Source organism: Copadichromis virginalis, linkage group LG10, assembly GCF_057382275.1.
Source record: "Copadichromis virginalis isolate Kocher_CV1m ecotype Utaka linkage group LG10, C_Virginalis_male_GT1.1, whole genome shotgun sequence".
Classification (NCBI taxonomy): Eukaryota; Metazoa; Chordata; class Actinopteri; order Cichliformes; family Cichlidae; genus Copadichromis; species Copadichromis virginalis.
Genome location: NC_140627.1, coordinates 14,592,063 through 14,618,857, shown reverse-complemented (window position 1 = coordinate 14,618,857; position 26,795 = coordinate 14,592,063). Strand labels below are relative to the sequence as shown.

At 41.4% G+C, this 26,795-nt stretch overlaps 1 protein-coding gene across 4 annotated transcripts; it reads right to left on the bottom strand.

Annotated features, from left to right (window-relative positions):
- Nucleotides 1–792: 792 nt before the first annotated feature.
- LOC146700048 (neuronal migration protein doublecortin-like) lies at nt 793–26,050 on the bottom strand. Of its 4 annotated transcripts, none has more exons than XM_085470066.1 (7): nt 25,946–26,050; nt 21,760–22,185; nt 19,144–19,484; nt 8,966–9,068; nt 6,299–6,388; nt 3,972–4,069; nt 793–3,844 (listed from the first exon to the last, which is right to left on the bottom strand). In XM_085470066.1, the coding sequence occupies exons 2-7, from the start codon at nt 22,121–22,123 to the stop codon at nt 3,788–3,790; spliced, it is 1,053 nt and encodes a 350-aa protein (XP_085326192.1). In that variant the 5' UTR covers nt 22,124–22,185; nt 25,946–26,050; the 3' UTR covers nt 793–3,787. The 4 variants fall into 4 exon arrangements, with proteins under 4 accessions (XP_085326192.1, XP_085326195.1, XP_085326193.1 ...); XM_085470069.1 differs by lacking the exon at nt 25,946–26,050 and adding an exon at nt 23,336–23,371; XM_085470067.1 differs by lacking the exon at nt 25,946–26,050 and adding an exon at nt 23,289–23,349.
- Nucleotides 26,051–26,795: the final 745 nt, after the last annotated feature.

The window sequence follows — 26,795 nt, the reverse complement described above, 5'->3', positions numbered from 1 at the left end:
AACTGGACAACAGACTGGAAAATGTTTCCTGGTCTAATGAGTCTTTGCACTTGGATGGTGGGATCAGAATTTGGCATAAGCATAAAAACGTAGCCTTGTGTCAATGGTTCAAGCTTGTAGCATCAGTGTGGAGGATATTTTCTTGACGAACTCTTAAGTATTGTTTAATTGCCACAATCTACCCAAGTACTGTTGCTAACCATGTTCATCCCTTTATGATCACAGTTTGCCCATTTTCTGATGGTTGCTTTCCACAGGATAACACGCCAAACCTTTGAGATGTGGAAGAACGGGAGATGCACATCATAGACATGAAGCTGCAAATCTGCAGCAATTGTCAATATGGAACAAAATCTGATGACCAACTTGTTGGATCGGTACCATGGAGAACAAAGGGCAGCTCTGAAGGCAAAAGGAGCATTGAAGCCAGCGCTAGGAAGGTGTAACTAATGAAGTGGCCGGTTCTTTCTCCACAAATATTTGACTCTGTCCAGCTCACGAATTCTGAAAAATCTTGATGACTACAACACATATACTAACTTGCCAGCCTGACACTACTGGCAGCTGATCAGCTGTTTGATATATTAGGGCACAGCTGACAATGAGAAAGGCATTTCTTGTTCCCATGGTGATGAAAATGCTTATGGAGAGGGATCCACAATGAGAACAATTACTATTTTTACATTAGTCCTTTATTTTTATGTCTCCCAGCACACACACACTCCACTTTTCATATTTCCTATTAGTTTTCTGCTGTTACAGTAATAAAAAGAAACTCAACAACCAGAAAGGTGAAATACAATCGTTTTTAATTGCAAAAAGGATACCGGTTAATACATTGAATGAAGCACTGAAACAAGCCACTGTGACATTGCAAAATACCACTAAAAAGGACATTGTAAAATTTCAGAGAAACAAAATAAAGTCATTCATTCGATCAGAAAGGCATACATATGAAAGAGCGAACAGGAGGGGAGCATATTTACACCACGACCGAGAGTCCTGTGTCTCTACAAAACAAAGTGTGTTTGGAGGCCTCCTCATTTAAGACGTTTAAAAATGTTTTTACAAATGGCCGTTAACAAAGTACAAGCCTGTTATGTCCCAGTTTAACTTTCTATCAAAAGATGTTAATTTTAAAAAGAAAAAAAGAAGAAAGAAAAGACGGGGGGGGGGAAAAAAGGCACCATCCATCTTACATGGCGGCATCTGGTTTACACAAGTCAACCAAAGTACTGTGGTAAGCGTTTTGTATGCTGTAAGTATTAAGCTGCAGAAAACTCAAGCTGACGAGAACAGTATTAGCACGTTAAGTTTTACAGAACTAAGTGTTTGAGAAGACTGACAACAAACAGGGTCTTTTGTACAAAAAAAAATTAAAAACAATTGGTGAAGTGAGGTGTCCCTGCTGTTGATTAGCTGATAATGTTACAGTAGCTGTTTTGCTGGTTTAACAGCGCTCCCTGCAGGAGAAAGAGTGTAGGACACAGCACCAGATAGTGTTGCTTTAGCCCATTACAAAGCTGCTATTTAAAGCTCATCCACAGGGCAGGCACCAAATCACTCCAAAGATGTGCAACTTTGGGAGTGCCGCTTTGTCACAATAGAATAACTACACGGAAATGTCGGGGTTTTGTTCGTTTCTTGTTAAGGTTATTTTAAAAAAAAAAAAGAAAAGAAAAAAGCCATGTACAGAAAGAAAAACCAAACTGATTTTTTTTTTTTTTTAAAAACCATTCTCGATTCCAAATGCATAGATATTAATTTAAAAGAATGCTACATATGCAGCACGTCATCTGTATATTGAGAAATTGGTTGTAGTCACACCTTGTAATGCTGGCAAGTAGGCAGTAAAGTGTCTGTTGCTGTGGTGAATAAGTAGCTCCCTGCTTTGTGCTTCACCATAGTCCAATTTAGAGATTTCTCAGGCTCTATTCCCTGCAAAAATCTGAGAAAACCCCCTTTCAGTAGATTTGCTTGACATACGATGCGAGTCCAAGTGATAGAAAAAGGGAATATGGCGACAGAAATAAAAGATTGCACACAAAAGCTTGGGGGGGGGGGGGGTGTTTAGAGCTCACGTGAGCAAGGAAAACTAGGAAATAAGTCCTACACAAGTACCCTCAATATAAATTAAACTTTATAAAAATTTAAAACCCACACATCGATTTAGACAACTGTTATGTTTTCATCACTCCTCCCCTCTTAATTGGAGAACTATGCTGAGCCATGCAAGAAAAAGGGAGATATCCCACTACCGTTAGCGCCCTGATAAAACTAACCGCCTCAGATGAGCATGATTTAAGCATGACATATTTGGATGCTTTTCAAAGGTAACATGCATAAAACTCCAGGTGTGCTTCTTCCACAATATTTTTATTTTAAATTGCTTAAAATGAAATACTCCCACCTTTTTTTTTTTTTGTTTGTTTTTTTTTTATTTCTTTTTTATTTTATAAGTCTTGGTCAAAAAAAAAAAAAAAAAAAAAAAAAAAAAAAAAAGAATACTTTGGTTTTGAGACCTTTATTTTTATTTATCATTTCAAACTATAAAAATGTCACCACTACTTGCTGTGAAATCACTTCTAATAAGTACACTGTAAGATGTGATAAACTGGTTTTAAAAAGGGATTCTTCAGACTGTCGATAAAAACTGTATACTGGATGTGCATTGGCTTTTTTTCTTCCTTCAGAAGGGCCTGTTGGATCTTCCTTTGGTTGTTTTTATGCACAGTTAGGTCCTTCAAAACAACATCATGTGCTGCCGCTTGTGACAATCTAAAAAACACAGGGTGGGGGGGGGGGGGGGGGGGTGTTATGCAGCATGTAAAGCCTACTGTCTGTATAGAAGGTCAAAACAGAGGACCGGCCAACTTAAAGAGGCGTGGGATGCCTTTTCTTTACATAATCGTCCCTGCGCCTGATTGGATGAGATGAACAGCAATTAAAAAATGTGAGGTTGAGGGTTTTAGATCTTCGTTATTACATATATCAAGCCGACAATATGAAATGTTATTAAGGAGGCGCAGTCAGGACTGCATCCCACACGTCCTCTGTCAAGGGGACTTCATTGTATTTTTTTGTCCCACTTTACTTTGACCGTACCCTGTATCATGTTAAGCGAATGCTAGACATTGTAGTGACATTACGGAAGCACAGCAATGGACATTGGGCGAGATGTTATGATGGATAGCTATACACAGTATTTACAGCAGGTTAGAAAGACTAAAACTGGCTTAACAGACTTCCTCTGACAAGAAACCTTTCACTTAGAGGGCAGAAGGACACGGAGGAACATCACAAATACGATAAGTGATACAAAAGTTTTGTCATTTCTGACCAACACCCCTAAAAATACCCATTTGCTGCTTGGAATTCTGTGACTGAAATGTTTAAAAGTTAGGGTGCGTCCTTTATCAAAAATGTATGTATTCAAAATGATTTTTTTCCCTTCAATAATGAAATCTGTATGACAGTGATCAGTGAGAACCTTTGAGAAACAGTGCCCATCCCACATAGAAAAAGCAAACCTGGAAAAAGTGAGCTGATTGTGAGAAGAAAAATGATTTCTCTGTTCTGTTTGTGCCATTCTCAAGCAGCAAATGGTGTCGTAGCCCTGTTGGCTAAGGCCTTTAAAAAAAGAGACAAAGAGTGGGTTATGCTAAACAGGTGGCACTGTGAGTGAAGGTGGAAAGCAGCAGAGGTATAAAACTTCTGTGTATCTGATCTCAAAGAAAAAAAAAAAAAAAAAAAACTGGAGGGGAGGGTGGCAGCAGGAGCCAGGAGTCTACATTGATTCACCAAGAGAATCATCATCATCCAGAGATAGGGGCAGGTAGAGATCCTGCAGAGATCCAGAGGAGCACAATTACTTTTGTAAACTCAAACTAAAGAGCAAAAAAATAAATAAAACACAAAAAGACAACAGGCAACAAGATGAAAGGTCAGGAGAGGAGGAGAGGTTAGGGTACCTTCTGCTTGTTGTTGAGGCCTGGACTGGTAGGGGTGGAGGTGGGGGAATGCTTGGAAATCGGGGTGGACAGCTGGCTGCTGGAGCCCGTCCCGTTGGCTGGGAGAGCCAACGCAGAAGTAAAGAGTGGGGAGGAAGACAAAGAGGGATAAGGGAGGAGGAGAGGGGAAAGAAGTAGAAGAGGTAAACATAGAGTGGATTAGAAAGTTTGCAAGAGAAGCAAAAAGGAGAGCAAGTCCTGAACTGTGGCCTCATTTGGCCGTGATGTACAGGGACCCTGCTGGTCCAGGTTTTAGGAGGCTGACAAGTTCTGTTTGTTAGGTGACGTTTTATTCACTCGCTCTGCGTCTCCGCAACGTTGCTAGGATTCTGTGTGTGTGGAACACCGTTTATATCTAAGAGCAGTGTGATGTGATGTAGCCGTGAGTGTTAAGTGGCTTGAAAGACTTTTTGTCTATAAGAGATGAAAAGAGCTTGAGCCAGATGGCCGGTCTAAGTTTAAGCCAGCGACTGTTGGAAACACAAGGTGGATAAAGCTTCATTGTAAAGCCGCTGGCTTCGTTTAAACACTCGGGCAGATCGACAGAAACCCCACAGCCAAACAGAGAAATCACTAGTCCCATTATCCTGGGCTCTTTAAATAAAATAACTGCACTCTCTGCTCAGTCTGTGTGGGAGAGCTGCTCGTGTTTAGATGTACTGATTTTTGAGACACTCAGCTGTGAAAAGGGCCAAAGACATCAAACGAACACAGAAAGTTGCCCGCACTGCCACGGTTTGGGTCTCAGATTTCTACATCTGGAATATTTATTCGGCTTCCGCAGAAAACCCCTCGCATTGTGTGGTTGTTTTGATTGCACATTACTGCATGTCATTGTGTACTTTAACGCTGGCACAATGGCAAACGCACACTAATACAAACTGCTATTCAGTATGTCATGGTATGTGTGTTAAAAGAAGCAGAAAAAAAAAAAGCAGAGATGTTGGTGGTAGAATAAACTAATCCTCCATTTCAAATGAATAAAAAAAAGCAGTACTGGGATTTCTAAATACTGTAATACCTCAATACTGCCCAAGTCTGCTGTAAAAGAGCCGTATTAGGACACGAATTCTGTAAAGTGCGAGTCTTGCTATGATCACGCCGTTTTTAAAGTGTACAGATTCCCTAGTAAATCCCTGAGACTGTTCAATTTTTCATAACATTAAAACATCCGTTTCTATTAAGGATTCAAAGCATAACTCAAAACATTACTGTTGTTGGGTGGAAACATCCGTTTTATATGGTTGTTTTAGTTTAAAGGCTTTTTCATTTGAATATATTAAGGTGTTAAGACTTGTTATGCCATAGCAAACGGCATAAACGACAATCATTCCAAAGCATAGAAAATCTAATTTCATTAAACTCATCAGTACTATTGATTAACTGACATAAATATGCACTTCCTTTCATGCCTCACGGGAATTACAAATGTGCTTAATGGGTAAATAGTTTACTGCCTCCACACGATGCTGGCCCACCACCTGCTGTGTTGGAGTCCAGACATTTACCATTGGTGATCAATAAATATCCATGACAGCCAAATGACTGAGGAAACCTGTAGAGAGCAGGAGACCTCACCTATTATGTAATGCAGCAACAGTACATGAAGAAGAAGAAAAAGAAAAAAAAGAAGGGGCAAGCACTCCATATTCCTCAAGTCGTTTTGTTTGCTCGTTTTAAATCATGCCGACGATTTTAATAAAAACTATTCAGCCGCTGAATGGTAAAGCTATGTAAACCCGGATGGTACGATTTTCCTCACATGAAATATTTAAGCGTGAACCAGCTGTAGAGCCTCCATGCTCTCTCGCCTCCTGGATGTTATTATTAAATGTTAAAAAGTGCTTGATCGTCAAACAAACAGCTCAAAGCTGTTTAAATTGGCTTTGTTTACTTTTCATGTTTTATTCATGCTTTTAAAGAAACTACAGCAGAAAGATTATACTAAAGCTCAGAAGACCCACAACAAAGAAAAGCCCCCAGTTTATGCTGAGATTGAGTTTAACTATTTACTGCCTTTTAATCAAAATTACACAGAATAAAATTCAGGTAATATTTAAAGAAAAAAAAGGTGTGATTAATGATGTCATGGCATATTTTTCCTTTCAGATTAAGTCAAAGGTCAACATCAGTTACGTGAATCTGCTACAGTATCATCTTGTAGTTTCATTCACTTAAACAGAAAAGACCCTGTTTTAAATTTTACACCAGCTTTGATTTCTAAGGTGTGGTCGGCTGCTTTTAAAAAAGGGAAGGGCTAGAGTGTAGGTGAGATGTATCGGGCTCACTCGATTCAGCAGGAGACTTGCAGCGCTTGATTGGACCAGGACTCTTGGCTGAACCTCGCTGAGCTTTGGGTCCCTTCATCACTCTGCATTCTGTAAAGAGAGAGAAAATAAAAAGCACAAAGAAAGTAGTGAATAACATTTTTTCCCCTACCAACAGAATAATTGAGCTGCTCATACTCCCCAGTAGAAGGTTTTTCAAAATGTCTGAAATGAACCCACATGAACCCACCGTTCATGCCTCGAGTTCAACGTGTTCATTTCTGTTACGTCCTTTTTTTCCCTCCAGCAGCTTTTTCCTTTGTTGCCAACCTCACATTTTAAAAATTGTGTGTAATCAATTATGATACATTTCTTCCCCCCCAACAACAATTTGGTGTTACAATAAACACAACATGCATGTAGGAATGTGCAGTCCATTCTGGGTCACTGTATTAATCAGGGTAGACAGACTCCAGACACTGCTACTCCTCCCGCTGCATCTTCCCCTCTGTTTGTACCGTCAGGCTCTCTTCCCTCCCTTCCTCCTCTCTTCCACTTTTGATGCTAATTATACTATCTGTCCTCCCTTCGTCTCCTGAGATCTCGCCACGTCTGTCTTGTCTCCTTCTCTCTCAACCTTCACACACCGCTGGGTACAGGCGCACATTCACGTGCTATTGTTTCCAAGGTGTGCCACCACGCATCTGACAGTACCTCAGACTAGCAGCTTGTCAAATCTTCTCAGTGGTCTCAAAGCAGAATAGAGTCTGTTAGAGTCCCTTTTGGCTTTTGTTAATGTTGCAACTGCATAAACAGACCTGCAGGTACTCATGCACTCCTTTCAGTCGGCATATTTATCATAAGGAGTGTGAAAAAATAAATAAAAATACTCGGGCGATATTAATCCATTTTGGTAGCAGTAATCATGTGATTGAATATATTTTTCCCATGTAGATCTTTCAAAGGTCATCTCCAGCCCAGAAAATGTTAAAGAAATATTTCATAGCATATTTGTCGTGTGTCTTTCTTGCCCGTACAGATTCTTAAATTTGAAAAAATGTCTGCTTGATCTCTATAATTTGTTATAGATACAGCCATCCATACCGTGATGAATCACAGAGAAGCCAGTCTCATCAACTCCACTGAAGCCAACTCAGAAATGCCTGCTTGAGCCACTCAGCCATTTTATTTAGCATTGGCCCCAAGATTATTATAGGCTGAATGAAATGATTTAGCTCGAGTTCAGTGGGGGGAGTACACAGTTAGAAAAAGAACGCAGATCATTATAAACTAACCGGCATCTCCATCCTGCCGAGAATCTTACAAGAAACGAAAAGAGACGAAGGTAACATAATGATGGTTATGAACCCTGCATCAGCACTGCGTTAACATAAAAAGGCAGACTGAATGTTTCGAGGAGAGCACATTAGGTGGAAGTAGGTTGTTAAAAATAGGGATTTCAAGTCTGCGGGGAGAAACTCAGAGGGTTGGCTTTATATTTTCTCTCCTTGACTTCTCAGCAGTATCACCACCAACAGATCAGCTGGCCTAAACCTGTCACAGGACAGATTAATGGCTCTTCTTTTTCCTGCCTTTTCCCATCCCTGCTGCCGGGTGCAGATAAGACTTCTCTCAGCCTCCTTTTTAGCCTCCCTCACACATATACAATTCCATCCACAGAGCATTGTACATGAATAAAACCTGATGAAAAGGATACATTTCTTCATCTCTGTAGACACACACACACACACACACACACACACACACACACAAACAGAGTACACTTTTTGGATGCTCATGTGCAGCGTTAATTCCATCTTGCACAAGAACTCTAGAAATTGGTCATAAAATTGTGCAAATGAAGCCGTGCAGAGGATTCATGGACAAATATGTTAACGTCATTTGCAGTTACAGGTCATCTCTCTATACAGCTGATATTACTGCATGATAGTTCAGTCTCAATGTATTTTTTAATTTATATAGCACCAAATCATAACAGCAGTCGCTTCAAGATGCTTTATCATGTAAACTAAATATTATAAAGTAGCCCTACAATACTAGAGGGAAAACCCCAACAATCCAATGATCCCATTTGAGCAAGCATTTGGCAACAGTGGGAAGGAAAAACTCCTTTTAACAGGAAGAAATCTCCACCAGAACCAGGCTCAGGGAGGGGCAGCCATCGGCCATGACTGGTCAGGGCTGAGGGGAGGAAGACAGGATATAAAAACACTGATCCAGCCCAAACTATAAGCCTTTATCAAAAGGAAGCCTAATCTTAAGAACAGAGAGCGTGTCTTGTCTCTTGAATCCAAAGTGGGAGCTGGTTCCACAGAAGAGGGGGCCTTAAATGGGAGGCAGAGCCTTCAGCCTTAACTTTTAAACACTAGAGAAACCACAAGTAAGCTTTCAGTCTGAGAGCAAAGTTCTCCAGTGGGATGATATGGTTCTATGAGGGCTTTAAGATAAGATGGGGGCTGATTAGCAAAGCCCTTACATGTCAGGAGCAGGATTTTAAACTTGAGTCTGGATAACTGATCACTACTGTGGCTTTTTTTTTAAAAAAAAAGGGAGATCATAAACTGTTCAACCCCTCCTCCGACAAGCTGCATTACAGTGTGTGGCTACTCGCTTAAGTTGATTCCATAATGGTATGCAAAACAGACCAATTCAATCATGCTTACTAACCATTCTCATCCAAAGAGAAGTCGTCCTGTGCGTAGCGGAATTTCTCTGGTCCGCATGCAATGAAGACGTCATCATCGCCAAAGAAATCTTGGAGGCAGGTGACCTATTAAGACACAATACAGTAAATTTGAGAAACTGGAATATAAAATATAAAAGTAGAGTCTACTGGCTCTACCGTTTTACTACAAACATAAGAGGCTGTGGACTCAAATATCCCAAATTAATTCCACAATACCAAACCTGATATTGGAAAGCATGCAGGAACTATAAAATAAAGAAGGCATTAAAAACCTCACTTTGGGACCAAGTCCCAGATTCCAAGGTATAGTCAAAGTGTGCTGCTAATCCATGGGCTTTGGCTTTAATAACATTCCTCATGTGTATATGGTTAGGCCTTTGAAGAAAGCCTAGATATTTTCTACAATCTATGACAAGGACTAAGACTACCAAGATTCCAAGGCAGAAAAATAAAGCCAAAACCCTACATTGACCAGATGTCGATAGTTGTGGTTCCAAGTCATCAGGTACTATAGAAAGAGTACCCTCATGTATCTTTTATACCGTCCATGGTCGTGGCTGATTCGTGCCAGCCTGTCTAAAGAGTTTAAGTTGCTTTGATGTGGCCACAGACCAACTAATTTGTCCTGTCAGCCATCAGCCTTTTAAATAACTCAATGTGCTTTTAATGATGTTTATCTTATATCGTGCTTTGCTATATTGTTGCGCAATTACCATTGATGGTTGACCACATACAGGAGCTGTCAAGTGGGTGATACTGTCCTCTAGGAAAACACTGATTCGAACGCACAGACAATAGAAAATACTTTACTGAACACACTCAGGCACAACAGTGCTTTGAGCTAAACTAAGAGCAGCTAGCATGCTAACCTAGTTAATTAGCAATAAAGGTACAGCAGAATGAGAAAGCATGGAGGCTCAGGCATTTAGCCCCTTTCATTGCACCAATGTGTTCAACTGAATATTGATCCACTGCCCATACATAAAATATAAAGACATTCTCAATTGTACTCCTGTTCCCTCCATTTATCCTGGAGTTAATAGGAGTACATGCCATAATGGCAATCCATCCAACATATTTAAAAAAAAAACAAAAAAAACAACAACAACAAAAAAAACAAAACCCACACGCAAATCTGTACCCGATTCTAGTGACAAGGAAAGTTTCAGGGACCACCAAGTCCTTCATATTTTTCTTCTCCAAGGAGCAGAAATATCTGCACAAATCCGGCAGTTGCGGAGGTGTTTTAATCTGAATAAAAGACTGACGGATCTAGGTTAGGAGCATGTCACTAGCAAAAGTAACGTTTAAAAGGCCAACTGAAAATCAGAATCTTACTATAGAAGCTACGATTATGAGTTTGCCAAGAGGACTGCCAGCTCAAATGTCTATCACTGTATGTTAGATATGCTAAATGAAAATACACACACACACACACACACACACACACACACACACACACACACGTGAATGAAATCACTAAATAAAAACTTCCGATCTTCAGGTTGTAGCAGACCTGTGTGTTTTGCTCGTCTTGTTTACATACCTTTAGATTCATGTAACAAAACATTAACACAAAAGGCACAAAAAACCCCAGACAGATGATAATGTTACACCTTTACTGTAATGTTTAAATGATTCGACTTCCTTCCCCGGGGTCTTTTCACTCTAAAGCAGCTGTTGACACAATATGGCTTACTGTATGGACAGATGTCTTTGTGCCACACCTTTTCCCCCGTTCTCCATTATACGGACTCTGTTACCAGCTCAGACACGCCTATTAAAGCCATTCAAGCTAAACACTGCTCTTCTTTCTTGTGCTGATGAGATCTGTTACAAAGCATATCAGTCAAATTTCCACTCTGCCTTTCAACACCTGTTGAAATCTCTTCCTTCTCGTTTAGAATTATAGGATCAAAGCACTACTACAAGTGAACTACAGATAACTTGCCCTTTATTTAAAGATGGAATTTGCTTTTTTTATTTAAAAGCACGTCAGTTTTCACCAACGCAAGACTGTTTAGAGATCCACATGCTGAAAAACAGCCCCATGTTGGGGCCCATGCCAGGGTCAAGATGCATCATGGGTTGCCACTGTGATACACATTCAAACTATGAGCTCTGGATAATTTGGGATCTCACCACCCCAGCAGCTGCAATGTTGGTTCTCCGTCCTGCTAGACAAGCTAAAAGTGTGTGGTGGTGACTTGTTGGCGTGGCATCCAACAGCTGTACCCTCCTCTGTGCCCCACAATATTTCCCCCCCCAATCACAGGCCTTTCAGAGCCCTGCCGAGGTACAGAGATGGTGCTTCGACTCCAGGGATCAAAACCTAATTGGTTTTTCAGCTGGGGCTAATTTACAGGCTACACACTTGGGTTCTCTTTAGTGTTCGTTATCAGGAAATTGGATACATACATACTACTTTCATTAGGTTAAACTGTTGTATGGCAAGAAGGGCACCTGACAGTTAATCATAATATGGAAGCATTAGTAGGTGTTCTTTCTACCCTTAAGGCGAGTGGGTGGAGGAAAGGAGATGAAAATGGGCCGAAACAGCGTGGGTGGGTAGACTCTACTGCATGTTTTTAATAGCTTTAGGAACAGAGATGATTAAAGGGATAATGTTTTAATCCTATAGTCTGCTACTTTATTCTTTAACAGATCACTACTTAAATTTAAGATTCTGGCTGCCTGGCACGCAAGACCACTTTAACTTCCAACAACATGTCTAATCTCTGATGGGAGAATTCAGTATGAATGCTTCAAAACAAAAGATACTGAATGGGATTAAACATTGAAATGTCTGAACAATTGTACCGCTGCAAAGAAATTTAACTCATACTGGCTTCCAAAGCTAAACTCCTCACCCGTTCTCTTATCAGAGGCTGAAAGGAAATTAGCCTTACGTTCAAGCTTCCATAGTAAAAAAACACCCAAAAACCCACCAAATTTCCTATCAAGAGCTTTGGACTTTTAAATGTTTTCAAAGTCCTAAATCCACATTGTATGATTACAGTGTCAAACTCTGCCCAAACCTCCATCTTGCGTCAAAGTCAGCAAGCCTGTTGTGTATTAATAGTGACTAACACGCCATAAAATTGGCCTGATAAGTTTGTACAGTTGGCAGAAATTTGTGAGGAAAAAACAAACAAACAACTGCTCTGCATGTGATTAGATCAAATGTAAAATGTCAGAGTCCATTTAGAAACATGGCATGAATGAGGAAGTAGGGCTGGGCGATATATCGAGTTTTTAAAAAATATCGATATATTTTCATACGAGATATAAGATGTGACAATATCGTTTATATCGATATAGTCTATGTTACGTTATAATTATACTTGTGGAGCCGCAGGTTTGCCTCTCTTTCGTCCACTTTTGTCTCTACGCAATGTTACTCTGCCTCGCCTGCACTGAACACAACTCCCCCATAGCTTCACCTGCAGGCAATGACAAGATGAAAGCGGAAAATCTCCGTTAGCGAGTTACCGTGCGTGGGGCTGGATGGCGTCAACGTGTTAGCGAGCTAACCGCGCTAACGACATGCAGCCAGGAGGGGCTGCACGGGCTAAAATCCTTTCCTTTTCTCAAAAATCGTCAGTGCGCCTTATGTATGAATTCTGGTTGTGCTTACTGACCGCGAACCGATTTTATGTGGTACACAGCGCTCAGCAATCTGTCAAAAAATGTTTTAATATGACTTTGCTAAGCTACGGCGCTGCACCGCTTGATGGATTGTCGGAGAATTACGGCTACAGAGGAGGAGCCTCGCGGAGTGATACGTACTGTGTGTGTATAAGGACCACAAATGGCACCTGTTCAGAGACGTGGTGCAGCTGTGAAATCTGTCTCTTTGTTATTATGCTCAGCGTCTATTAGTTTACATTTTGACTGCACAATTGTGAGCTTTTTGTTATGCACAAAAACAACATTGTTTTCTTTTATTTATGGACCATGATTATTTAATATATGCTGATAATTTATTTTTGAGTAATATCTACGCTGTATGTAAATAAAAGTGCCCGTGTGACATCTGGGACACAGTGTGACTAAGAACTCTCTTTTTGTTCTTAACTTATGGCTTTTTAAAAAAAAAAAAAAAAAAAAAATCGAGATATATATCTTATATCGCCATCCAGCTAAAAAATATCGAGATATGAATTTTGGGTCATATCGCCCAGCCCTATGAGGAAGGCACATGCCGGCTTGGGAGCGCTTAGGTTAGGAAGCATCCTCCCTCGATCTGAAAAGGTCAACCTCACCCATCTGGCAAAGGGGTCCGTGAGGAGGACAATGAGCCGACCTGATGCCATTTTACTTAAATGGATCAAAAGTGCTGTCATACTGCATTTTTACATATTACGCTTGTACTGCACATGTCAGGGTGAGTGTACCCATCTCTGCATTTACTGGGATGATATGGGCGTATTTTTTCTGAAAAACTGGCTCTTTACAGACTCCAGGTGCCCTCCACCCTCTGTCCCACCAAGCCCATCCCTAATCTCTGCCTCACCAGCTGTCAGGTCCACATGACCCCCAGGAAAAAGGGAAGAAAAAAAAAAAACAAAACCCACCAGCAAGCATGTAGGGAACCTCCAATAACAGCAACTGAATTATTCAGAGTTTCTTTAACCCAACTTGGCAAGGGCAAACGCCCTTTAACTGGATGATGGTCTTCAGTTCCCCAATGCCAATTAAGAAGTGGGTGGAACCACGGTACTTAATTTCTGCAAAACTGAAACCTCCTGGGGTGAACAGTAGTTTTACCTCTCAGAGGTAATTTGAGAAATTTGGCTCCATATGTGCAGCACAATACGATCTCTATGAAACTATTTGGAAAAAGCACTGTAGGATAACAGTTTTAGCCATTGTCATAAAACACGACTGATATTAATAACATAGCAAAATAAGTGCTGTACTTGCACAGGATCAGAGCCACCCTTTACCACAACTGGAGGTAGTCTGTACCCTCAGCTTTCCAGCATATGGCATGCTACACATTCTTGTTTCAGGTGCAACTAAAATGCCTTTGTGCAAAGCAGCAGGGAGCATTTTCAAACAAAGCTATGCATCCTTTGTCTTCCCCCCCCCTTTTTCTTTTAAGGACAGCTGGTTAATATTGACTTCAGCTCGGCCATTCAGCTGCAGTCTGAGCAGAAATGATTCACAAAGACTTGCATCCATCCATTTGTAAAAAATAGTCACAATAATTCCTGTCAGTGCAAAAGTAAAGCTACTCAGTGCTGCATTCCAACAATTTCACTAACCACTACTCACCTTACGAACAGTAACGACTGAACATAAGCTTTAATGAGTCAACAGAAGGTTAAACACTGGAATAGAGTAGTGCGTAACTGATTACACACATCTGATGTGCTCTGCAAAGTATTCTCATATCAGCCTAAGGAGAGGAGAAAAAAAAAAAAAAAAAAAAAAAAAAAAAAAGGGACCTTGCTTTTTTCAGCCTATGGGTAAAAACGCCCACAGTCTCTTCACTGAGCACACAGACCTGATCAATATCAGTACCTCTGCACCGAGTGGAATATTCCTCCAAAATACACACTCTCCAGTTTGTTCATTTCAGACAAGTATAAAAAAGCAGCACATCAGATTATCTTTTAGGACAGCAGCAGCTCAGGTACTGAGAATTTCAGGACAAATTTAGTAAATTGAAAAAGAAAAAAAAAAAAAAAAAAAAAAAGAAGGGGGGGTGCATTTGGACATCAGTAATTGCTTTACAGGAAACTGCTACCAGTTGCCTTTCTGACCCATCTATGACCTTCATGCACCAGCGTACTGCTTGTGCGTTATCGTAGGTGCTCTGGATGCATTTGGAGCACAGATGAGCCAGTTAGGCACAGATATCTGCACAGTCATGGGGACCAGCTGGTGCCTGATGCCGTTTTAACCCCACCCCTCTCGACCCCACGGAAGCAGGCTTTCCATTTAGCTGACTGATGTGGCCTTAACATTATTAAACAGTGCTTCCTCCTCTTCTCCCCCAGGTCATGCTCACTTGTTGATGTGGTGCTCATTGCATGAAAGTGGGGCTGTTAGAAGCTTGTACATGTATGCTTATTCCCTCTATGTCTGCTTGCAGTGCTTCATCACGAGGGACCACGCCCCTCCGTCACCCTGCCTGTCTGCTTGACTCAGTTTAGCTGTATTTGCGTGCACGCAAATGCAGTGAGCTTTTGACGGATGAGGACTAGAGGGCAGGGCAGGTAAGACCCAGCGTAAAGAGCACACTCAGCGCATTACAACCATTGTCACAAACTGAATCCATCACGGTGGAGCTTATTGCCATGACAACTGCTTCTGCAGTATGGCAAAAGCAGACACTGCTAGAGCACTGATAACCAGGGAAAAGCAGGCTTTTCTTGCCCGGTAGCAGATGTATTTTAGTTGTTAAGAAGCTTTGAACCCGAGCATACATCCGTCTATTAATTCAGTGAATAATTTGTTACCATAGTTATTAACCGCTAAAGTGAACTGGAATCTTTTGTTCTCTGACAATAACAGCGCGACCTTGTGCCTGAAGCATCCATCCCCCCCCCCTCTCTGATTGTTTAACAAATTCATTTTAAATGTTAAAACAAAAAAAGAAAAAAAAAAAAAAAAAAAAACAAAAAAAAAACATGAAATTACTGTCAATGCAAAAAGAAAAGCTGATTTTCTGCCTGTGACTGATTCGGTCATAAATGCAATGCAGCCTCAGAAAAGAGGATTTTTTAATTGAATACTTCCTCAGTCACATCTTACTTTCTCTTAATCTCAAGCAAACCTTAAAAACTAAAGATCCCAACCCGAGTCTTAATATTAAACACTCAAATCTGTTAAAGCTCTCTGCTCTGCTCCAGACTTGTGATAATGCACCAGGACAAAACGACACAGCAGCACAATGCATCATCAAGACGTTTCACAAATGATATTTGATTATGGCGTCTGTTAGACGATAACCTTTTCTTAAGTGCAATTCAAATGAGCAAGCAGTGAATCTTAAATGCAAATCAGAGCCAGTCTCCTCTGCAGACACCTCTATCAAAGAGGAAAGAATACAAAATGGCTGCCAGCAATTAGATAGACGCTCTCCAACCTGATGTAGAAGCAGTGAGGGCAAATGAAGTAATGCACTTTTTTTCCCCCTCCATAGACTCAGGGAATAATTAGCCCCCCCATCAGTGCAAATAAAATGATTCTAATTTGCTGTAAGAATGGTAATCCTGAAGCCACTGGCCCCACCCTTCCTGATTGGGCTGCAAAGCAGCAGCATTTGAGGGAAAAATGGGAGTGATTTTGTTCACAGCACTTGCAAAGAGGGGCGAGCGGGCTGTCTGCAGAGTCCATTAAGGAAAAGAGGAACGTCAAAGCATGAAAAGCAGCCATTTTAAAAATGCCAGGAAGACAACCTGCAACGCCTTCTCAAATTTTGGGCACCAGCAGAGCTGATTAAAAAAAAAAAAAAACCACACATACATACACACACGCTAGAGTGTGCTCACACAAGTCACACCCAATGATGGAATGCAAGCAGGTAAAATAAACATGACATGTGGTCTTTTTTTTTTTTTTTAATATTTTCAATACTAAAGGGTTGCTTTGATAGTAAACTCTCACACCCACTACAGGATGTGGTATCTGACAGACCGGTCCACACCAGCTGGGCTCTTTGTGCCTGGGATGTGGTCTCCTAGCAACCAGTCCCAGCAGCTATCGCAGCGGAATGGGAAGAGGAGGATCGGCGCAGAGTCAGGGAGGGGTGGGCACTGCATCAATATTGCTTCTACCATATCACCTCCACCACAGAGCAGCTGCAATGTGCCTCTGCACACAAAGACGCCATAATAACGTGCACTGCGTTTCTCACATTTCTGTGCATTAATGTGAAACGGGGAGTCGCAGGCAGGAGCAACAGATCAGCAGACGTGAATTGTGAAAAAAAAAAAAAAGCTAGAGCTACCATGATGGCAGCACAATCAATATGCACTGATTGGAATGCCTGCAATATGATGGCTGTTGATGGTGTGACCACAATTCATTTATCATTACGCATGTGTGTGAGGGAAGAGGGAGGAGGGGAGGGATAAGGTGATTTCCATCTCCAGCAGGAGCTTCGGGAGAAAACCAGTACAAGACCCGGGGCGGCCAGACTGCACCCAAGGGACAGAGCATTAAAATCAAATAGCCTCCCATCTATCATTTCAGAACACCTCCCCTCCTCCAAGACGCATCGCTTTCCAGCATTATTAATACAAAAAGAAAAAGGCAGTTCAACATGTAAGAGATACCCCAGTCAGTAATGCATTTGTAATCAATAAGACAGGAAAAGAGGGTTTGCGCCTAAGAATAGGCAAACATTTAACCATATCAAAGAGAGGATTGAGGAACAGATGCACACACACACACACGTTCCTCATCCCTGCATCTGCCAATTTGCAGCGCTTCACACTAGTCTGGAACTCACAGGTATACAGGAGTAACGTTATCATGAGAAAAGCAAGATCAGTTATACTATTACGGTTTAATAAAGTCAAAAAGGTCACCTCTGCAGACAAATCTGAAAGCACAATCCTCTCCATAGCCAACCTTTTTTGTAATGCCACACACACACACACACCTTTACAGTGACATCTCTTGATATTAAGGAATTAGTTAAGTGCATCATCTCAAACCTTTCCACAGCCTTACAGCTGGGTGATGCTGTATGGTTGCGGCTGCGCTTTAAAAGTATCCCAATAAAGTGTGAGCATGAATAATATATTACCGGTATGTCCTTTTAGCTTAGCTGGTGTGTCGAGTAAACAATAGCATCCCCAGGGAACGACTTTTAGGCAATATTAAAATGTGCGTGTGGGCGTCTCATGCGGACATTTTTCTTGGTTTTCGGTAAATTCATATCGTTAAAAACGGCAGCTCGGTAAACTAGTATATATGTGAAATAGATAGACTTAAATATAATATTGGTACAGTGACCATGTCCCAGTCTAATGGATTCTCCCACAATCGGCAGCCAGTTGGGTTCAAGATCAACAAATGGCTGATAATTTTACCTGGTTTGACAAACTGAGCTAGTCATATAAAAAGACCAACATTGCAGACTTTGAGATGATAGACTAGTAATCCTGTTACTGTGCAGGTTTGTCTATACCTGCATTTTTACCCTACACATGTGCTGTAAGGGTAGAAATTTAACCAAACGGGTAAAATACAAAAATTCAGAAAATAAGGCAACCTCTTGGCCAGTAAGGATGTCAAGCATTTATCTTAAAATTAGAACAGATGAATGTCAGCACTTTCATTCTGGAATCATTCTTCCAAGCACGAGAGGATGTCTTGACTGGTTGTTCGAACAATGGTCATTCGGTGTGACAATGTTTGCCTCCGAATGGGAACAAAATGGCAACAATACAGGGCCGGGCCCTTTTTGCACACTATAGTGGGAAGACATCAGAACTCCGCAGGACTTTTAAGCTTTTCAAAGCCAGATGGGACTCAGAAATACCAGTGGCCTAAAACCAGCTGAGCAACAAAAGGTTGGCAGGCAAGACTCTAATGTCTCTGACCACAACACAGGTGACTAGGTAGCATCAGAGAAAAAAAGTCTGAAGACAAACTGCTGACAGCGAAGGTCATACAAAGGTTGTTCCCACAGACGCTTGGAGTTCTCATGGAGCGACTAAGTCATTGTTGGCTGAGGTTATGACAGAACAATAGGATTTTGTGGGCATCTTGTGTCACTTTTGAAAGTCATTGGAGTTAAAAGGAAACCACTGATGAGGCAACAAGATCGTTTTGTCTGGTTTTTTACATTTCTAAGCTAATTATTCTGCTTCCTGCTTTCTCTTGATCCCGTTCATCACTGCCTGTGTGGGGGCAGATGTATGAATGACACACTGTCCTCAATCCGACCACAAATTTTCCTATTGTGAGACTTCGTTTACATACAGTACTGTACTGCCTTTATTTCACTTATTTCTCAAACAGAGGGCTCTATCCCAAATTAAACAAATGCAGACATAGAACTCCATCCGCAGCATGGTTCATTTGAATTTTAGCAGGTTAGACATTTTCATATGCACATCACATGCTGTAAAGTCAGATTTTCAGCAGCACGTGTGAGCCAATAACTTTATATCACGGCATAAAGTGACAATACCTGCTTGCCATCCAGAGTGTAGATCCTCTTAACCACGCCACTCTCCAGTTTAATGGCCTCCGTGATGTCAGTGAGCACCTGCTCAAAGGAGTGTGCGGTCTTCTTATTGAGCAGGAAGCGGACAGCTTTGCGTGGCTTCACGCCGCTACGCATGACCGTTACGAGCTTGGGTCGAATAAAGTCCTTGGTCTCCCTGGACTCACCGGCAGCCTTGGCAGCTAAGGACTGCATGTTCTTCTGGCTTGCTGAGGCCTTTACATTCACAGACCAGTTGGGGTTGACGTTCTTTGTGTAGTCAACTTTCTTGTAGAAGTTCTCTGATGCGCAAACATAGCTTTCCCCTGCAGAGTCAAAGAGAAATTGGGTTAGTGTGTCGTAACACGCATATTATTCAACTTTGGCACCTGAGAGTCCCGCAGCGTCTCTCTACTCAAAGATTTGAACCTTCAGGAACTTTCAAGACTAGTAGGAGGGAAGAAAAGTTTTTAAAATGACTGAAAATCACTTTATAGACATTAGCATGGCTGCTGAGGTCTTGTTTGAAGTTCACAGACAGGCTTTGAACCACCAGGCTGCGTTGCCATGAATATTTGCAAAATTTGGATCACTGGATTGCCACAAACTTACCCCATTTTACTGAGATGGTAGCACCATTACGACAAATACCATTAGAATTAACCCCTCTCCACTCAGTATGGAAACAAACTTGTTTCATGCTTTACCACTTTGGATCAGTCCTTGCTTTGAAACCTGAGGTAATAAGATAAATGTAGACTGTTTAATAACCATGTGTCAATGATTGCTCTTCATATACCGAATGATTGCCACATTTTCCTAAAATATCTGCTGTATTCATCATCAGTTCATAGTTTTCACTGCAAGCTAGACTTTAAAGACAAAAGGCTGCTGGGGGACAGAGGGAGGGGAAGAAAAAAAAATCTGGCAAAAAGGAGGCAATCCAGAAGGCAACAATTAGGCCAAATGTGGAGAAATTGCAGAAGAGACAAGAGGAACAAAACGGGATTACACTGTGCAGAGGAGATTGAACAATTAATTATATCTCACAAAAGGAAGCACAATGAAATAGCCCCGCCACCCACAGTGCTAACTCTGCACCCCTGCTCGACACACATATACACAAAGATAATACACACACACACACACACACACACACACACACACACACACACACACTCCTATCTTTCCTAAGCAGCTCAAGCGGCAGAGATGATCACCTCATTTTAGACAAATTAAGCTGCAGTTTATCTTCCAGCTTTACCCAAAACTCACCCTGTCTACCTCATCCCTCAGCAGCCTTAAAGGAATCTCGCAAAGTCAAGTCTGTGTGCGAGTGGAGAGAAAGAGGGGAGAAGGGAAAAAAAAAAAAAAAAAAAAAAAAAAAAAATCTGGGATGTTTTACTTTCTAAATATTATACCTGAGAAACCCTCATTCAAAAAAAAGAAAGGGGGGGGGGGGGGAGAGACAGGACTGGGGTTTAAGCAGCATTTAACTAATATCGTTGCTCTCACTTCATCCATCTGACTTTCCCCCTTTTCAAATTGCATTATCCCTCTGACACATCCCATGTCGCAAATTCAGCTTCAGGCTGCTGCAAATAAGCGACAATTTGACTGGAACAGCAATTTGCGACAAGCAGGTCAACACATGGATCATCCGGTTTGATGTCGAGCGAAGATTTCCTTCAGTCACCATGTTTGGCAACTTTCACTACATAAATTTTTGGAGGCAAATGAATCACTTCTTGTCCTAGTCGGTGTTCTGGTGCCAAATGGAACAAGAGCAATCACGGTGCCAGCTGCTCTTAAGGGTGTCTACACTACTCCAGCTATCAGACAGAAATGCAAGCTGAACAGCTCCCCAGATTCTTACAGTAGCTATAATAATCGTGACTGCTGAATCAGAAAAATCCGAAAATCATAAAAAGGTGTAACTTCAATTTATTTGGATTTCTTCTCACTGTTGCTATGGGTACTGTGGGAAAGGTTTAATAAATATGCATAAAGAAATGTGGCTGGTGGTTTCTTCAATGATGAGATCCTAATGATTTCAATTAACAAACTGCTCTCTCATGCTGAGTGTAAAGATCCAACTTTAAAGTACAGAAGGAAGCCCTCTGAGAGTCTAAACTTAACACTGAATCCCATTAAGATCAAGACAGAAGACCCACTTTCAGCTTTATTAGCTGCAACAGGAATTCCCCAACAGCAAGATGCTAAAATACAATTTACATTTAAGAAATGAAAGAGCATGCATGTGGATGTTTAAAACAGATTGGCTCTTTCACTGCATTTCCCCATTTGTCTCGGTTTTTTTGCCTTTGTCAAAAGAAAAAAAAATGTTTTAAATGTTTTAAACAACTTCCGTCAAACAAAACTGCCCAACTACCAAAAAAGTAGACCGATGTCAGTCAACTGCATAAACACAACTCTTTAGCCTAGAATTTAATACATCATATGGGAGATTAGAGAAGTCTAGACTGAACAGATTAGGCCCACCTTTTCACAGCGGTTCTACCTTTACTAAAACCTTACAATGCACCAATATTTCATGGTGTTAAATCATACATTTGCTTGGTCCTGCTGGAACATTTTTACCTTCCTCTAGGTCATCCAAGGTTGTGATCTTGCGTGCACCATCAATAGTGAAGATGAAACGCACACCCTGTGGCAAATTGATGTGGTCGGACAGCGAGCGCGTCAAGTCGGCCAGGAGGGCATCAAAGGTGCGGAATCGGTCGTTGGCTACAGCGTACACGATGCCTTTGAAGAAGCGGTCTCCGTTGCGATAGAAGCGCACCTTTTTGGCTTTCTTCTCATTGGTGAGGGCCTGCAGAGTGCGTGTGCGGTAGAAGCTGCAATGGGCGCTGTGAGTAGGGCTGGGGAGTCCATTCATACGCCCGCCCCGCGGGGTACGAGAGGCCTTGTCTCGCTCATCAAAATGTCCAAAGTCTAGCTCCATGATGACTGAAAGTTATGGTGGTCGTGACAGATGTGTTGGGGTGGTGACCAGCTCCAGAGAGTCTAGGGAAAGAAGGAAACAAGTGCTTGTAATGTATCACCAGATACTGCAGTAGTATTAACGGTTAATGGTCGTATGTTCATGACATTTCACTCAGAGCAACATTTAATTCCATGATTGTGACTTATTCATAAATCTGCATCTAAATAAACCAAAATCCAGAGCTAGGTGAGGATTAGGCACAGGAATGAGATTAAGATGATTAGCCAATTGTATCGCTAATATTAAAACTGGAAACCAATAGTCATTGAAGTTAAATTTGTACAGTGCTGCCCTGGCACTGCCCGTTAATTGTTTGCTTCTAAGACAAGGAGTATGTGTCCACTCATGGCATCTGAGGAACTTAACACCCAGTGGATTTGCTATTTTTAATTCCCCTGATATTTATGCAGTATAAAACACGTATCCAATATAAAGTCAGTATAAAAACATGGACATGTTTTATAAGAAATTAAGAAAAGAAAAATATGCCGATCGGAATTCCACCAGGTGATAATTGTTGTTGCAAAAAGACTTGAGAAAACAGCTTTCTGACTTGACCTCCATCAACACTTTCCTATGAATTTATGGGTTAGACACTCATTTTGGGTCATACCAAATTAAAAAAAAAAGAAGAAAAGTCAAGTCAGTTTTTAAGAACCTTGGTCATACCATGTTTCAGACTTATGAAACCACACATTCTTCGTTAACAAGGCGGAAACAATAATGCTGAGGCTTCAAAATGGGATTTGAGAAATTAATGCATGACATCTTGGTAGTAACGTTCATGCCCCTGTATTTATCCCACTGTTAGCAGGGAGCACAGCTAACAGGCTAATGTTTGCCTCCGTTTTCTTCTCTCCTAGACTGTCCTCACATCAACTATTTCAATAAAGCTGCTCTCATTTAAATCATTTTCCTTTTTTGTAGTTAAACAACATAATGAGCATTACATCATTATGACACACGGAGCACATTAAGGCTTCATGTTAACCAGCTGTCATTTATAAGCCATTTCCAAAGCTGGCACTGTGCGCAGCTAAAACCCTGATTTAATCATGATATCTAAAAGGAAAAACAAACAAACAATGCAAATAATTCAGAGACAGCTGCAGGTTATATTTACACAGAAAATAGTCACTCAGACACAGCAGCAACGGGACGCTTTCTCACATTCACTTAAATTAATTGCATAGCAGCCATATTGGTACTGCCTTGTTTTAGCCAAGGTATCCATGGCAACAGCCGGCACACCATTCTTCCTGAAAGAGGCGTGGCCAACCGGTGCATTTAAAGCTACACGTACTAAAACCGCTGGTCATCAATCCTGCATGTCAAACTAAAACTTTGTCACGCATGCATTAACATTTTAAAAATGATTTTTAAAATGTTAGTGCAGACTCTTTGAATTTCTACACATAAAATAGTATGACCCTAAAATACTCCAGATGCAGTGAGTGTGCAGCAGTACGTCTCACTGACTGTTACCACACTGCTTTATGTGGCATGTAGCACATGATAGCTCCCCCTCTTCTTCTGAAGTCCGCCTACAGACACCTCTGTGCAGCTGTCTCACTTGGCCAGATGAATCAGTAAGTGATGAATCAGTAAGCTAACCACTAACACAAAAGGTTTTGGAAATAATGATGATGGCAACTTGTATATTGTCCTATTAGATATCTGAGATATCAATGACATCAACGGAATCACAAGGAAATTATACGGCTCAACAACTCAAAAAAAAAATGCTTATTCTATGGAGGTTGACTGCCCAAGGTTTTATAGCAAAAGTAGTAGTCTGCTAGTTAATCTTCCACCTGATGACCACAAATAAACTTGCCAAAGCCACAAAAACTCATTGAAGAGCATCTTCAAACTGATACTTTTTCAACAACTGACACACAGACACCCATCAAACGCCCACACCCATTCACATGAAAGGGGAAGTGCAAAGTTTAAAGCCCCGATCTATGAGCAATGTCTCCCCAATTTAAACTTTAAAGGAGAGTATTCTTTTTAAAAACATATTTGACGAGACCGAGCCGAATAGCACAAATGTGAAGTGTCACATTTCTGTCACTTCTACGGGCCCCGATATCCTCACAGGACTTGTCATTATTGACTGAAAGGTCACTGGTCTTTGAACACAACTCCACTCCGAGTGGCATTTTAACAACTCAAGATTTGACTTTGACATTTTTCAAGTCACTGAAGACAGAATTCATTTGGCATCTTCTGCCACTGAAAGTCAATCTTGCGCCGTAATATGAGGCGGAGGTCCTCCAAATCATCAGGGAGTGTTTCAGTGGATGTAGTGAGGATATGAAATTTTAGGTGTCATTGTTTTGCAAAATTCTCAAACTAAAACTAAGCTTTTCACTTCCTTCTTCACATGCGAGTCATCTGATGTACAAAAAAAACACGGTTCGCTGCTTTCAGTAGACCCAACATGGTTATATGAAAATGAAGAAAGAAAGAAAAAAAAAAAAAAAAGGAAGCAGCTTGGAAAACAATAAAAATTTGAGGCCCCACCTTTTAACAACAAGCTGTTGTGCTGTGATATTCATTGCAAACATATATCCAGCCTTGGTGCTAATGTTAAGAAGGCCTAAACCAATTAGTCAAAACATGCACACAAACTGGTGAATGACACAATGTCACAGCCCATAATCCTCCACTATCCTGCCTCTTTTAGTACCACATGATTACAGCACTGTATATAGTATAACCATACTGACAAACGGGGGGTGGAAGAGATCACCACCCATCCATGTGGCAGGTCGACACCCCCCTTTCCCCACCATGCTAACCTTTGGCTGATCTGCTGACTGGTGTTTTATGATAAGCACACTGACAGGGGAGGGACTTCTGTGGACTGGGTGCTCCTTAGCTGACAAAGGCCAGGTTTCAAGCCCATCTGCTGCACTAATAAGCAGAGCGAGCAGTGACCCTTCCCCAGAAAAGCAACCACTAGGACAGTCCATTGTCTCAAACGGGGTGCCTGCCTTCAGAGTGACATCACCATCGCTGCTGCTCCTGCTGCAGCCGGCTCAGTCTCCTGCTCAAGTCCAGAAAATACATCCTCCCACAGCTTTTTAGTGTTAATCTGCACGGACACGACTGTTTAAAGATCACCTCTCTTTGTGGCTGACACACTTGACGTTATCAATCAATAAATCTGGTTAAAAATATGCGCGCTTTCCCCACTTCCAAATTAAGCGCAAACCTGGACATCAGGCAGCACTGCGGTATCATTGTGTGGTGTCATTGATATATTTGTCTGGTTCTGTGTTCCTGACTGAGCCACCCACACCCACACACACTCCTGACAAACCAGCACCACATTATGACTCTCCAGTCCGCGTCAGGAAAATTGATCTGCGTGCGGTATGTCTCACACCAACACACGGAAAGGTAGGTATTAAAAAAGAGAGAATGAAAAATAAGAGCCACGAAAGGAAAAGTTTCATGACACTACTCTTTTCATTTATGATGGATGGCGTGTGGCCACATGGCAGAGACAGCAGCTTAAAATGCAAGTTCTGCTTGAAATGAAAGGGGAGGGTTGGGCGTGTGAACGCCACAATCCACCTGCTCAAGCCTAAATCAAAAAAAAAAAAAAAAAAAAAGCCTGATATAATCCCCTTCCAAAATGCAAAAAAATAAAATAATACAGTGATATTCAAAGTTGCCCCCTGAGAGTCAAAATCACTGCAATGTAATATATACTTTCTTTAAAAATCACTGAAGTCTGCTGATTATCCCACCCAGTAGCGGACTCACCTGCGTCGCTGATTGCGGAGTGTGTGGGGGAGTGGATGTGAGTCGATGCTGCAGGATAGCGGCACGCCGTCTCTCCCCTCGCCTTTGTCTGTTTCCGTCTGAGTGCCGGAGTCACTCCTTGCTTGAATCGAGCAGCCACTGGGTCCTAAAGAGCAGTGGACCCGCCCACTGAGGAAAAAAACTGTAGGTGCCAGTCAGTGTGGGCTGGGGTGGAGCTCCCATCAGGGTCACCAAAGGTAGTTCTAACGAGCAAATGAGCAAGAATTAAAGGTGGGGATTATTTACAAGTCATGGTTGAAAGATGAAAGCGGCTTTTATCATGTGATGTGTGAGGCAGATCTTTCTGTTAAGATGGGAGAAGAAAACTTATTCTTTTTTATTTAATTTTTTCCTGTAAGAATTTCAGCTATTTGTTTTATTTTGAAGATTGTGGCTTTCTGTGAGTGAACTGTGAGAGCTGAAGCTAAGGCATCACGAGTGCGTCCCTTTCAGACAAACCACAGTCTGATGCCTTTGGTCTGGTGGAGCTCTTTGTCAGGAGCAGATAAAAGCTTGACTAACTCGCAGTGATTGTATTTGGCTTTTTGTGTGTGTGTGTCTTCTCCTAAAGGAGGATTTCATTGTCGGTGAACTGTATATTAGTATCCCAGAAGTTGATTAAACATCAAGACTGCCCATGTTCAAAAGGGCAGCTTGCATTCAGCCAACTTGCTTTCTTGCAGAACATGTGCATTGTGAACATTTCCCACAGCTTCAATGGAAGGTGATTGTTTTCTGACTTGAATTCTACTTTTCAGTTGCGTGTTTGCTCTAGTGGAAACAGGAAAAATAAAATACCTGATAATGGGTA

Excerpts from the sequence above, each read along its gene's own strand:
- LOC146700048 (XM_085470066.1), bottom strand. The coding sequence starts at position 22,123 with ATGGAGCTAGACTTTGGACATTTTGATGAGCGAGACAAGGCCTCTCGT. Across the intron at positions 19,485-21,759 it reads CTTGGATGACCTAGAGGAAG|GGGAAAGCTATGTTTGCGCA; the intron begins GTAAAAATGTTC and ends TTGACTCTGCAG. Across the intron at positions 9,069-19,143 it reads ACACTCTGGATGGCAAGCAG|GTCACCTGCCTCCAAGATTT; the intron begins GTATTGTCACTT and ends GTGTCTTAATAG.